Source organism: Balaenoptera physalus (genome assembly GCF_965194825.1).
Source record: "Balaenoptera physalus genome assembly, chromosome: 4".
In the NCBI taxonomy this organism is placed as follows: Eukaryota; Metazoa; Chordata; class Mammalia; order Artiodactyla; family Balaenopteridae; genus Balaenoptera; species Balaenoptera physalus.
Genome location: NC_138891.1, coordinates 12,133,075 through 12,147,698, shown reverse-complemented (window position 1 = coordinate 12,147,698; position 14,624 = coordinate 12,133,075). Strand labels below are relative to the sequence as shown.

General features: G+C 36.2%; 1 protein-coding gene across 7 annotated transcripts in view; it reads right to left on the bottom strand.

The window, feature by feature from the left end:
- ATP2C1 (ATPase secretory pathway Ca2+ transporting 1) overlaps positions 1–14,624 on the bottom strand; it is a 117,928-nt gene that overhangs the window by 49,090 nt on the left and 54,214 nt on the right. For all 7 annotated transcript variants that reach the window (XM_082459237.1, XM_082459236.1, XM_082459240.1 and 4 more), the window contains 5 exons: positions 13,833–13,949; positions 11,370–11,459; positions 9,323–9,358; positions 6,203–6,264; positions 5,163–5,271 (listed from right to left, as the gene is read on the bottom strand). In XM_082459237.1, the coding sequence (XP_082315363.1) occupies positions 5,163–5,271; positions 6,203–6,264; positions 9,323–9,358; positions 11,370–11,459; positions 13,833–13,949 (414 nt within the window). The remainder of the gene's footprint in view (positions 1–5,162; positions 5,272–6,202; positions 6,265–9,322; positions 9,359–11,369; positions 11,460–13,832; positions 13,950–14,624) is intronic.

Below are 14,624 nucleotides of genomic sequence, written 5' to 3'. Positions count from 1 at the left end.
AGACTGAAAAGGAAGAGACTAAGGTGGACGTTTTTGAAGAAATAAACGCTTGGAAGAGCTACCACATATACCAGGGAAGACAAAGTGTAAAATGCATACCAATTTAAGCATTATAAGTGTCCTAGAAGAAAAAAAACTAGAAATGGGCAGAAAGAATATTTGAAGAAATATTGGATGAAAACTTCCCAAATTTAATGAAAGACAGGAATCTATACATCAAAGAAGACAAATACACTCCAAACAGGATAAACTCATAAACATCTACACTGAGAGATATTATAACCAAACTGCTGAAAGACAAAGACAGAATCTTGAAAACAGCAAGAGCAAAGCAACTTATCATGTACAAGGGATTCTCAATAAGATTAGCATCCCATTTCTTAACAGAAACCATGGCAGCTAGAACCAGTAGAATAACATATTTAAAGTGCTTAAAAAAAAAATCAAAGAGAATTCTATATCCAGCAAAACTATCTTTCAAAAATGAAAAATTAAGACATTCCCATTTAAACAAAAACTGGGTTTGAAAAAAAAAGTGGCAACTGTACCCTGTGTGTAGATCTTGAAGACAGTTTCAAAGAATGATATGGGCTAATAACCCTAACACGTGAGCCACAAAAGAAAGTGTCAATAGAATTAATCATTCAGTACTCCAGGTGAAGGAAAATCGTGCTACATTTCAGGCAATATTTTGGGTTTAGTTAAAAACTTGTAGCTAAGAGGTAAAATATTTTCAACAGCCAAAAGAAATCCTCTTTTCCTCTGACTCGTACATTGTTTTCTCTTACAAAGAATTCTTTGTTCAAATTTTGATATAGACTTTACCTGGAACATTATGGAAAATATGTTGTGTTTCCAAAAAGGCAAAATGTACTGTTATGCAGATATGTATAGTCTATAAGATTGCTTCATCTAAAGTCACTGTCTGACCAATCCCTTGGCTGCCCCCAATTAACTAGCCAGAGGTATCTCTTCTCAACTACTACTAAAAAATTAAAATAAAAATCCTAAGGGAAAAAACTGGAGAACATGCCCATAGCTCAATTCCTCTAAGTTTTACTATCCCAGCTCCACAAATAATTCTAAGGTTCCTGTGCTGGTAAGGTTACTGCCACCAACACATATTCGCTCATTCCTTGGCCATGGAAAACTGACTCAGGCAAGAAAACCAAATACAGAAATCCTCAATATTAATCTTCTTTAAAAAGGGTTTTACAAAAGATAGACTCAGCCTGCTATGGACTGAATTCTGTCCCCCCAGAATTCATGCTGAAGCCCTAAACTCCAATGCAATGTGATGATAACTGGAGACAGGGTCTTGGGAGGTAATCAGAGTTAAAGAAGGTAATATGGGTGAGGCCCACATAATGGGATCAGTGGCTTTGTAAGAGGAAGAGAGATCACTCTCTCTACCATATGAAGACATAGCAAAAAGACTGCAAGACAAAAGAGTGCCCTCACCAACAATCCAATTCTGCCAGACGCTGATTGTGGACTTCCCAGCACCCAGAACCGTAAGATACAAACATCTGTTGTTTAAGCCACCCAGTCTATTGTATTTTACTACAGCAGCCTGAATTGACTTAAGACACAGCCAGAAAATACCAGATAAAAGTTATATAGCAGGGGCTTCCCTGGTGGCACAGTGGTTGAGAATCTGCCTGCCAATGCAGGGGACACGGGTTCGAGCCCTGGTCTGGGAAGATCCCACATGCCGCGGAGCAACTAGGCCCATGAGCCACAACTACTGAGCCTGCGCGTCTGGAGCCTGTGCTCCGCAACAAGAGAGGCCGCGATAGTGAGAGGCCCACGCACCGCGATGAAGAGTGGCCCCCGCTTGCCGCAACTAGAGAAAGCCCTCGCACAGAAACGAAGACCCAACACGGCCAAAAATAAATAAATAAATAAATAAATAAAATTAAAAAAAAAAAAAGTTATATAGCAGTGAGTCACTGAACTGGCTGAGAAGATGCTACTACAGGCCCACGCAAGAATTACAGCCAAAGTCTGAACCACTGAAATTATGACAGGAACCCTAGAGTTGCAGCAATGACAATACCGAAGTGGCAACCTTGGCCATGGGCCATGTCCACACGAAAAGAACTATACTGCAAAAGTCCTACGCTTGCTTTTTCCAAAGTGAAATCCATGTGCTTTATTTGTGAAAAATTAATAACATCCCAAGGATAACTGAGGAGTCTTCTGTTTCCTTTATACTCTAACAAAGAGCTTGTTTCATGTAGGAACATCGAATAACCAGCTAGCCTTACATAATCATTCACCACAACCAAATTCAGCAAACAACACTCCAATAAGCCAATTTAATTACAAAAAGTTAGTAACCTGTGTCCAGAAGAGAATTTCACCTATCAGCTTTCTTATGTCTTTGGTCAGTACATTTAAATCTAGAAGCAGCAGGAAAGGCTCAATTCTTTTAGGAATGTTGTCTCAATCTACTATCAAAGTAGTTGCAAAAACGTGCCTCTGGTACCAGGTAGGGGAGAGAAGTGACAGAAGGAATTAAAGATGTTCAACTATATATGTAAAGTGGATTAACTGGAACAAAATCAACCTAAGCACAGCACTGCCAAATAAAACGTGCTGATTAAGTGTCTGAAAAGTTAACAAGTAGGGGGAAAACAATCACAGCTAATCAATTACTCCACAAAGCATACACCTCTAATTTTTACAGCATCAAGCTTTAAAATGTCAAAAATCCCTCTTATTAAACTCACAGTAAGTCTTCGATATATATTTGCTGAATGGATAAAATATGTACTAATCCATATTCTGACAAGTATTTTTCTATACAAGAAAATTAATTTTATTAATTATCTGAGATAATTCTCAATTAACCCTTGTTTAAATGAAACCCTTAAATACTTTACCAAGTCAAATGGTGTTTTGAAGTTTCTACGTCGTTATACTGCTCAAATTGTTCAAACAATGGGAAAATCATCTTCTAACTATCCCACTGAGGAGGTCTGCTTCTGAATTAGAAGAGAAGCACTCCAGAATAAATGGTGACAAAAACTTCATGGATTCAAATTAGGGTTCTTTGGGGGAGGGGAAGATGATTTATATCAAGTGACAGGCCTACTACATCTCTAAGGAAGAATAATTCAAGGTCTTGTCATGAACCAAATATTAGGGATAGGAGGAAGGGACAAGAAATTAGTAAAAAAGATATAAAAAGACCTACTAAGGGGAGAAAGAAGGTAATAAAGTAAAATTAACATTCCCAATACTTGCTGTATTGTATTATTTGCACTCAACAATTAAAGCAATCTGATATCTTTCTAAGGATAAATTTTAAGTATTTGGAAGAAAGACCTTTATTTATTTCAAGATTAAATGAAGCTTGTACTTATAATTCCAAATGTTCTTCAGGCTTTCCATAACCTCCACATGAGAACGCTCATGTTTTGGGACACACCAGGTATTCAAAGAATGACAGCTCTGTACATGTCAATTCCAATAACAGATGAGACTGGCGTTCTCATGGGCTATGAGGGCTTCTTATACTAGGTGCCTTACTCCATCCCTTCAACATATTCTACACACGGTGGCAGGATTAAACGTAACATCATTGCCAGCTAGGTATGACCTTCAAAGCTAAATCCCAACCAATAAAATCTAAAGTGGAGCTTCACATCCAAGGCCCCCTGATTCTACCACGCATTTTCTACCTTTAACATACTGCAGCTCTAATCACACACCAGAACACTCACGGGGATCTAAACACTGCTGCTGCTCCATCTTGGTTCAGTACTACCCTTCGATTACAACCACCAGAGCAATGTTGTCTGAGGCATTCTCATTTCACTCAAATCGGAAGTAACCTCTCCCTTCTCTAAATTTTCTACTCCATTCTTTGTAGTTCTCTTGCACTTACCCAGTTCTATCTTATCTTATGGTGATTTGTGTACACCAACAGTCTGCTCCCTGAGGGCAAGAACTCTATCACACCATCTTTGTGTCTCCCACAATGCCTAACACTCATTTCCATAAAGATCTGCTGATTACTACATGGATACCTCAAAAGACTCTATGGGAAAAACAGATATATTTTAAGGAAAAAAAAAAAAAAAAGTTTAGCTATGTCACTGTTTTAAATTGCATTTGCTTTTTATATCACTTTGATAATCTCAGTGTTTTAAGTGAATATTTAATCCATTTACAATTAAAATAAGCACTAATACAGTGGGGCTCTATAGCTCTTCCTACTATTTGTTCTCTAATTGACCCATCTATTTATTCTATGTTCCTATTTCTGTTCTTTTCTTATTTTTTGCCTTCTTTTAGATTAGAAAAGTTGTTTCCTTTCTTTATTAAATTAGTTATACATCTGTTACTATTCTTTAACTTTTTTATTTTTATTGAAGTATAGTTGATTTACAATGTTGTGTTAATTTCTGCTGTACAACAAAGCAATTCAGTTATACACATATATACATTATTTTTCCAAATTGTTTTCCATTATAGTTTATTACAGGATACTGAATATAGTTCTCTGTGCTATACAGTAGGACCCTGTTGTTTATCCATTCTATATATAATAGTTTGTGTCTTCTAACCCCAAACTCCCAGTCCATTCCTCCCCCACCCACCCCTACCCTGGCAACCACAAGCCTCTTCTCTATGTCTGTGAGTCTGTTTCTGTTGTATAGATAAGTTCATTTGTGTCCTATTTTAGATTCCACATATAAGTGATATCATATAATATTTGTCTTTTTCTTTCTGACTTACTCACTTAGCATGATAATCTCTAGGTCCACTGCTGCAAATGGCATTATTTCATCCTCTTTATGGCTGAGTTATATTCCACTGTATATATGTACCACATCTTCTTTAGCCATTCCTCTGTCAGTGGTCATTTAGGTTGTTTCTATGTCTTGGCTATTGTGAATAGTGCTGCTATGAACATAGAGGTGCATGTAACTTTTTGAATTAAGAGTTTTGTCTGGATATATTCTCTAGCCCCTTCCACCATGTGAGGACATAGCAAGAAGGCACCAGCTATGAACCAGAAAAAGGGTCCTCACCAGGATGCGACCATGCTGGTGCCTTGATCCTGGACTTCCAGCCACCGGGACTGTGAGAAGTACATTTATGTGTTACTTTGTTACAGCTGCTCAAACAGACTAAGACATCAAACTCACCTCAAACAAGCGCAAGTCAGCAGGAACTCTGTCCCCAACAGAAAGGCAAACTGTATCACCTGGAACCAAGTCTCGTGCAAGTGTATGTTCCAATTTTCCTTCACGCACACTGTAACATGAAACAGAAACAACCACGGCTGAAGAAAGCAAGCCAGGCCACTTATTTTAAGAAATTCCTGGGGCTTCCCTGGTGGCGCAGTGGTTGAGAATCTGCCTGCCAATGCAGGGGACACGGGTTCAAGCCCTGGTCTGGGAAGATCCCACATGCCGCAGAGCAACTAGGCCCATGAGCCACAACTACTGAGCCTGCGCATCTGGAGCCTGTGCTCCGCAGCAAGAGAGGCCGTGATAGTGAGAGGCCCGCACACGGTGATGAAGAGTGGCCCCCGCTTGCCACAGCTAGAGAAAGCCCTCGCACAGAAACGAAGACCCAACACAGCCAAAAAATAATAATTAATTAATTAATTAATTTAAAAAAAAAAAACAAAAAATCAAAAAACAAGGTCTGAATCTTAGTTTTAAAAAAAAAAAAAGAAATTCCTTCCAGTGGGCTTGCCTGAGGGAAAATATATTGCATTATCACCACTTCTAAGGAGATAAGTCAAATACAGAAACCAAGAAAAGACTTACTCTTGTGCTCTTGGTAATTAAGATGCTCAGATGAATCAAAAGAAAAAAAACAAAGCACTGGAAAAGCGGACCAGTTGCTCAAATGTAAAATGTGAGAACTGTAGCAACCTTCTCAATCACCAGGGTCTGATTAAACATCACTGCACCCACAACAGTGCTTGGCACACAGTCACACACAGAAAGTATCTGTTGAATAAATCCATGTCTCAAGAATCTCAAAATTAGAAGTAACAAAGGTTTTAATAGTACAACTTGCTATACTGAATAGGGCATGAATTTTTCAAGTCAGATTAATAGTTTAGTTTCTACCTTATGTTTAAACAAATATTGGGCCACAATGTACACTGTATTAGTCACATTTAATTTGTACTTTTAAGAGTAGAAATCCATATCAGAAACAAGGATCATACCAATGGCATTCTGGTGGCATAAGTTTACTCAGTTCTTCAAGAGATTTTTCTGAACGATATTCCTATTAAAAAAAAAAAAATTAAGAAAAAATATTTATAAAGAAATGCAAATATGTACATTCTTAAGAACATATATTATGTTAGACTTAACTAAATATTGACCCCAATCATTATTTTAACATTTCTCCCAATTTTTATCTTTTTCTTTACTTGCATTTATATTCCTACCCATAAAAGCTTGTCCCTTATGTTAAATTATAGTGACCAATTTTTGATAATTAAGTATTCTCAATTTTTTATATATATATATTTATATATTTTGGGGGGGGGGCGCACCACGCAGTATGTGGGATCTTAGTTCCCCAACCAGGGATCGAACCCACGTCCCCTGCATTGCAAGTGCGAGTCTTAACCACTGGGCCGCCAGGGAAGTCCCTCAATTTTATATTTCAATATTCAATGTGCAAACCTAAGGTCAAGTTACTTATAAGAAAGTGAAGAAAACTGATTTGTGTGTCCAAAGAGTATAGAGTTTTCAGTCATTAAAAGTTAAGACCATTGAGCCTCATAATTAAGATAACTTTACTTTTAATGTTTAATGACCAAGGAAGTCAAAGACAATTAACTGCAAACAACACTGGCGTTGAGGATTAAAGCCCAAGGCAACTGTAAAGGTTTGTGAAACAAATCTGCCTGGGAAGAACATACGTTAAACAAGGAGAGAGATGTGGCTGCCCTACCCTGACAGACACCTTTCCCATGACTGAATTACCTGGAAGGGGAAATTCTCAGGGGCCCTACTAACTCTGTGAGGCTCCAGCCTTCCTCCAACCATACAATCACAGCTGAGAGTCAGAGACACCCTTCACCTCCGTAACGTGGGCTGTCTTGCTTCACACAAACATCACTGCTATTTTTGTCTCATGTCTGCACTAAGTACACCAATCTTTTGATCTAAGGTTAAAAAGGGAGAAGATGGGGTAGGGAGAGTAGTGGGAGTGAAAGTCAGGGGGTGTTCTGAAATGACTGCAGTGCTAGCACTAATCAAAACTGCATACCCATCACAAACGTTTTCAAATAGAAAATGCAAAGCTGTATATGAATAACTTAGAACTAAATCTGTCTTTACTACTTAGGCAAGAGGAACAAATGTGAGAGTAAGGTAAATCTGTAAATATAAAACTCACAAGACACCCAGTGTAATATACAGTATAAGGAACATTATAATAATTCTGTATGGGGACAGACGGTTACTAGGCTTATGGTGATCATTTCATAAGGCATGCAAATATCAAATCACTGTATAGTGCACCTGAAACAATACTGCACCTCAACTATACCTCAATTTAAAAAAAAATTACAAAGACATCCCTCCCCCAATCATACCAAGGATATTAAGGAATTTGGAAGTTTTACCCAAAAATTCCATAAAAGGCTAGAAAACACTCACTACTCCTAGATCCTACTAATAAATGACACAGAAGCTGCCCAATCTTCACCTCCCTCTTCAGACTTCTTAGCCTTTACTCCCTACAACTACAAAGATACCTCTATATCAAGATGATCCTTCAACACACCACAAAAAACTTGACAGCCGTCTCAAATGAACACTTAAAAGTTAAATTTTAAATTTATTGTAAGGTGGCCTCAATATATGACTATACAAAACAATTAGCTATTTTTATGACTGCAAGGGTGTACAATGAAGATGGGAAACTGAGATTAGAAAGGGGGGAAGGCAGATGTAAATAATAAAAGACTATAAAAAGCATTCTCCTCCTAAAACACAGGTAAAAACACAAATATAAATAATGAACCTATCAAATGAACCTATCATAAAGATATTTGGCAGATGGTTTCAGCCACTACATTTAAGGTGTGTAACACACTATCTTTGTGTAAAAGTCCACACTGAGTATGTTAAAATACAAATTTTGTGGGATTTTTTTGAGAGTAGGGGCTATTACCAAGCTACTGACGTTCTTCCATACAAAGTGATAATACTGTAAGAATACTTCTGAAGCAAGCCACTCCATACATCTGTAGCATTATTAAAGATGCAAAAGGGTTCCAGTTACTGGTCCAGTGGGTCGTGCCACCCACATGACCGAATGAATAGCTGTGTCCAATGAGGCTCAGCCTGGAATAACCTCTGCTAAACTAAGCCCGCCACTTGCCCTAAGGCAACTTTTATCTGTTCTAAGCAAAAGGATTCCCTAGATACAGGATCCCTGATGGTGTACTAACGCAACTCACAAACTTGCTGCAGATAATCTGATTAAAACCGGCTTTTCTACACTGGGTGACTATAAAACAAATTACTAAATTAGAGATTACCACAGGAAAGCTGGATCATGACAGGAAATACCCAAGGAATAAATCATAGATGTGAAAATAACCACAGCCACTTAAAATATAGTCTTATGATTCAAAATAACATGAATTTCAAATGACATATTAATTTTTCCCTAAACTAGAGTAATTCTTCTAGTCTTATTAACCATGCTTTAAAACTTTTAGCTAATCAAATGACACCTGCCAACACTGTTCTAAAACCTGAGGAAGTTATCAGATATTTAAATAAACATAAAACTAAGCCCATGTTTTTATTTATATCTATACTTGTCAACAGAAATCCAGACATTATCTCCACATTATTCACATTAATTTTTTAAAGGGGGTTCCTTTTCATATATTTTCTTTACTGTTTCAATGTCTATGCTGAACAGGGAGTTCGATCCAGATCAGAACATCCCTTCCATGGAGGAATGAGGAATTTGAACTCTGGCCCAATTTTTTAACTGGAAAAAATTTAAAAGCCTACTGCTGGATTTTATTTCTATCACTGTAGTTTTTGTCTCCATCTGCTTCAGTTACCTTTAACATCATCAAATAAAATACTAGATTTTCTTCATGCCACTGCCTAAACCAAAGCAGTCAAGTTGGTTCCACAAACTTCCTTGGAGAGTTATTGTTTTTGAAATTATTTCAAAAACAAAGAATAAATTGTTCTGACCAACATACCCATTAACTATACATTTTAACATAAGCCACCTTGATTTTTTTAAGCAATTAACTAAAATACTATTTTTATGTTGTCAAAATAGGCTACTTACTCACCTGAACAAAGGCGACTGTAACGACGATAAGTATTGCCTAAACAAAACAAACAACCTTTTTAAATAAGACATTGTAACTTCTGAAATAACTGTTAATCATATCTTATTTTTCTGACTCTATCTGCAGCCCCAAGACACCAGACAATAAGCACAAAACAGTCAGGGAAGGAATCACAACTCTGCCTTGAGGCCTGTGGGGAAAAATGGACAGCTGACAGGGACCTGCCTCCCCAGGAAGGCTTCTCAAACTCTTTGATCTCAGGATCCCTTTGTGCTCTTACAAACGGAGGACCAGCTTTTGTTTATGTGACTTCCAGCTATTGATATTTACCATATTAAATACTTTTTCAATCACTCAGTTTTAATTTCTACTTAGTATCTAAAAAAAAGTAAGCCCATTACATGTTAACACATACAACATTTTTTATGAAAAATATATTCCCCCCCAAAAATTGTGGGAAAAGTGGCAGTGCTTTCAATTTTTCTATCTTTAATGTCTCCTTTAATACAAAGCCAGATTCTCGTATCTGCTTCTGCATTCAATCTATTGATATATGTTGATTAGGCTGAAGTATATGAACAAAATTCAGCCTCATTCAGATATTGTTGAAAAAGGGAGGAGTATTTTAAAAGCCTTTTCAGATGACTGTGGATATTATTCTTAGCTACTACACCAAAATTAGACAACTGTTACTTTAAAAGTAATTTGCAATATAGAACCTAAAACTATATCAATGAACTTTTCATAATCTGTTATATTAAAATCTATTGATCTCTTTTGCATGTTGAATGGCTCTTTTGTCACCGAGTATTTTATATCGTCATGCACTGGTCATTTAGAAAAGACTGATTCACTTGGTTATTCAAATCTTTCAAGTGTTGACACATTTCATAATAGTTAAAAAAAAAAATCACATTCACTAAAATCACTACTGATCTCATTAGAATAAGGTCTTAAACACTGGGAAGCTGTCCACCATAAAATAATGCATAAAATTTTTGCAAAATTCTAATTATCACTGAAAGCTTGAATTTTACCATTGGCAACAAATTCTGTCAGTTGTTTTTCTTGTAGTGATAGGTTCATGTCACTCACTTTCAAAAAAAGTATGCCAGTTATCCAAGTCTTAATAACCATAGTTTGTCTCAGTCATTCTTTCGAGTAAAAGGCTAGTTCAGCTCAGCACACAGCCTTTCCTTGAGACAACCATCATACTTCAATGCGTACTTCCCATTTCATCACACAGAACATTAAAAAGGTATATACTTAAGGATCAAGACTTAATCAAATTAAGTTTTACTGTTTTATCAAAAACACTGCTAAGAGAAACAGTGAAAGAAACAATGACTACTAGACAGTTTGTTGCCATTATTTTGATTCAAGCCATTCAGTTTTACCCACCATCACTTTTGCACCACTGATGCAAATGTCTATAGCAAAAAGACAAATAATGTTTTTAGTTTTATGAAAGTAGTTTTGACCTCATATGCTCCCTTAAAAGAAACTCAGAGACTCCTGGGAGTCCACAAGCAAGAGCTGGTGAATCACAGCTCTACGTTCATTTCTACTGTGTTCTTAAGCCTAACACACTTGCTTTAATCAATGCTTATACTTACTATAAATTTTTATACTACCATGAAACAGAAGGGCAAGAAAAAAAAAAAAAGATGAAAGCCAGAATAACCTAACTGGAAAGAATAAAAATACAGAGTACACTGTTAAATAATACTTTTAATTTTTAAAATGTCAGGCTTCAGTTCACGATTACTGAAACGTATTCTCAATTGGAAAGTAAAATAAATATTTAACTGGAAAATTATTATAAAATATTTCATATCTGTTAAATTATTGGATTGTTAAATAATTCTAGGGTGCCAATCACAGATCCTTGAACATTACTTGAGATCACTGCAACTAAAACCAGAATTTGGATTTTAACAAAAAAACCTGAAGAAGCATTAAGGCATGTCTCAATTCATTTTCTAAAATAAAAGCCAATCCTAATTTATATGATTAACAATTTTTAAAAATATATATTTTTTCTTACCACAGTGATACTGACAGCATCATCAAACTGATGCATTAAAACACTGATGACTGCAGAAGCCAGAAGCAGCATAATAAGGGGATTTTTAAACTGAAAGTGAAAAAAAAACAGCAATTCAACAGTTTTGTATGAAAGACAGTTGTGTACCAGCACAGCAAAAGCCTAAAAAAAAGAACTATCAGGGCATTATTGCTTAAAACTAAGAATTTACCAATTCCTTATAGTACACATGTATTTTTAGTATGCTATAAGCTGTTCTGAATTTCTACCAGGGCTAGAATAAATGGAAAATAACTTTTAAGCTAAAGGTTTACATTAAGCACTGGGTAGAACACCTAAATTATAAATTCCAAACATTCCTCAGCATTCCTATACTATAAGTAAATGGGTGTAGATTACAATTCTGTGGTTGACCCACCCACCAAAGGAATAACCATCCCCCACCAGGGGAGGGGCAGGGCAGCTAAGAGCAGACAGTAAGATCCTCACCACAGAAGAAGCTGAAGATTTTCCCAACACTGGTTTTCCTAACATCTAGCTAGCAGAGACAAAAGTATCTAAAGAAACAAACCACAGCACCAACTCAATTGGGCAGCTCTTAAATGACCAAGCACCTGAGCCACCCCAAATTCTTCCAGTTGGACATCCTAGTTAAACGTCAGAGCTCTGCTGCCAGAGTGACTTCCTCTGATGAAACGGTGCCAATCGCCATCAAAGTTGCAAAGTAACTTTGCAAAGAATCCATCCCAGCAGAGAGCCTCAGCCCCTGGATATCATAACTCTGAAGTTAGATGCCACCACCTCCCACTCCCTTTATGGCTCCGTTCCTTGGCACAGTGGTTGCAACCCTGCTTCACATCAGAATCACGTGAAGATTTTCCAACAAATGCCCAGGTTCACACCAGAGCAATCAAATCAGAATCTCTGGGCGCAAGGCACAGGCTTCAGCATTTTTAAAGCACTCCCCAAGTGATTCTAATGCACAGAGGATTGAAAATCACTGCTCCAGCAAAATAAAAGTACAACTGCAATGTGGTTCAGGGTTGACAAACTACACACAAACTGAGCCAGAGTACCTGGGTTTGAATCCAGCTCCAATTTTTGTGTGACCTTAATTTTTTAAGCCCCGGGGGTGCTTCCCTACCTTGTACCAGAAACTGTGGTAAGGATTAACCAAGAATGTATATTAAATCACTGTGTAAACTACAAACCCCTCAAACATTAGCTGCTATCACCACACTTTGAGAGCAAGGCCCATGATCATTCTATTTCACCCTAAAACAGCTGTGCCATGGTACTAAGGAAACCACCTGACAGATGGCAGGCTCCAAATGTTTGCAGAACAACAAATTCAGTGTTCTCTGTAGAGGAGTGAGGAGTCGTCCAGTGCTTTATGATTAACAATTGATATTTACTGTTAATTACTGCTTGCACTTAACTACATTACAGGCACTATTTCATTTCATTCTCACAGCAATCTCACGATGCAGGTTCTCTAGCTTTGAAACAGGATCAAGAAAGCAAAACATTAAAAATCATATTGCCTAGTGATAAGTCAAATCACTGTAATTTATAAATCCAGAGTAAACCTCTGAAGTTTTAGGTAATGTGGAAATGTGGTAAATGTGAGAATACAAATATACATATAAAAAGTATTCCAATAAAAACAAGACAGATACAAGGTTCTTCTCTAAAAATTCAGTTTTTCTACTTTAGACAAATTAATTTAAATAAGTTAAAACTGATAGATTTTGGTTCATTAACAGGCAAGGCCCTTTAGAAAAGTTAAAGATTTTTTTTAAAAAGAACCTGCAGGTTAGAAGGCATTAGAAAGTTTCTTCACTAAAAAGAATTTATTTGTTTGGCAAACTAATCCTACTACTTGAAAACTGGCCATAGGAGTTTTTTAGCTTTTCACTAATATACTTGTCATAAAGATAAGAAAAATCTTACAGTAAATTTTTCTGAAAAGATTAGGACATTAATAAAATATAATTAAAAATAGCTATCATCTATTGATAGCTTACTAACTCCTAAGATTATTATCCCCATTTTACAGATAAGGCTCAGAAGATAATAAAGAGCACACAGCTAGTAAGAAATAAAGGAGGAACTTGTACCCAGGCAGTCCAATAACCTAACTTTTACTAATTTTCTAAGCTAGCCATATTACTTTAAAAAAAGTTAGCATTTCTATAATAAAAAATATTTAAGTGAAGACACCTGCAAAGGAAACTACTGTTAATAGTATCACCTCCATGTAATATAAGTCCTTAAAGATTTGCACACTAAAATCATAGAAATTCCAATGTAACAATAAACTCTAACAAATGACAAAATTTAGGTAAAAAACACTTAAAAAAATTATTTCCTTTCTCCAAAAATCACTTCACAAAAGTAAACAACTACATTTACAAAAATACATGTAAGTTACACAACAGGAGAAAATAAAAATAATCTCACCTGAGAAATATACTTCTTCCATAGTGGCTCATCTTCACTGATATCAAATTCATTCCAGCCATGGAAGGCTCTCCGATGACTTACTTCACATTTGTTTAGACCGTTCTGAAGATCAGCCTATGAGATTTTACCCATAAAAGTCATTGAGAATATTAGCAGAGAAAAAAAAGAAAACACAAAAAAAGTACATACATATGATCACACTTACAGGAACTTCTATGACAGTCAAAACTAATCTATGGGGACAGAAAGCATATCAGTGGTTGCCTGGAGCCAGAGCACTGGGAGGGATTAGCTGCAAAAAACATGTGGAAGCTTTTCAGAGTGATGAAAATTTTCTACATCTTAATTGTGGTGATGGTTACATCTGTCAAAATGCAAACTGTACATTTAATATGAGTACACTGTATTTTATATAAATTATACCTCAATAAAAAAATTTTTAATGTAAGCAACAAGATAGAGTTTAATAAACAAAAAAATTATGATTTTCTTTGGAGAAAGAGAAATAACACAAACCAGTCAGGATGTACAGAAAGCAAAATACCAGTACATTTTAACTAGTTTTCTTCATTTTCACTGTTGTCTTGTTGTTTTCTAAAATTAGTTTCTCCAAAAGATCACGTATCTTTCTTGTTCTCTGAGCCTATCAAAATTCTGAGATTGGTGTTACCTTTTGTTCTTGGACTGAATATTTATACCAAGCAGAAAATCTGTGGTTCCTAAATTACTCAAAATAATGAAGTTAACATGAACTGGTTCTTGGGACATTTTATGCACTATGAACACCAC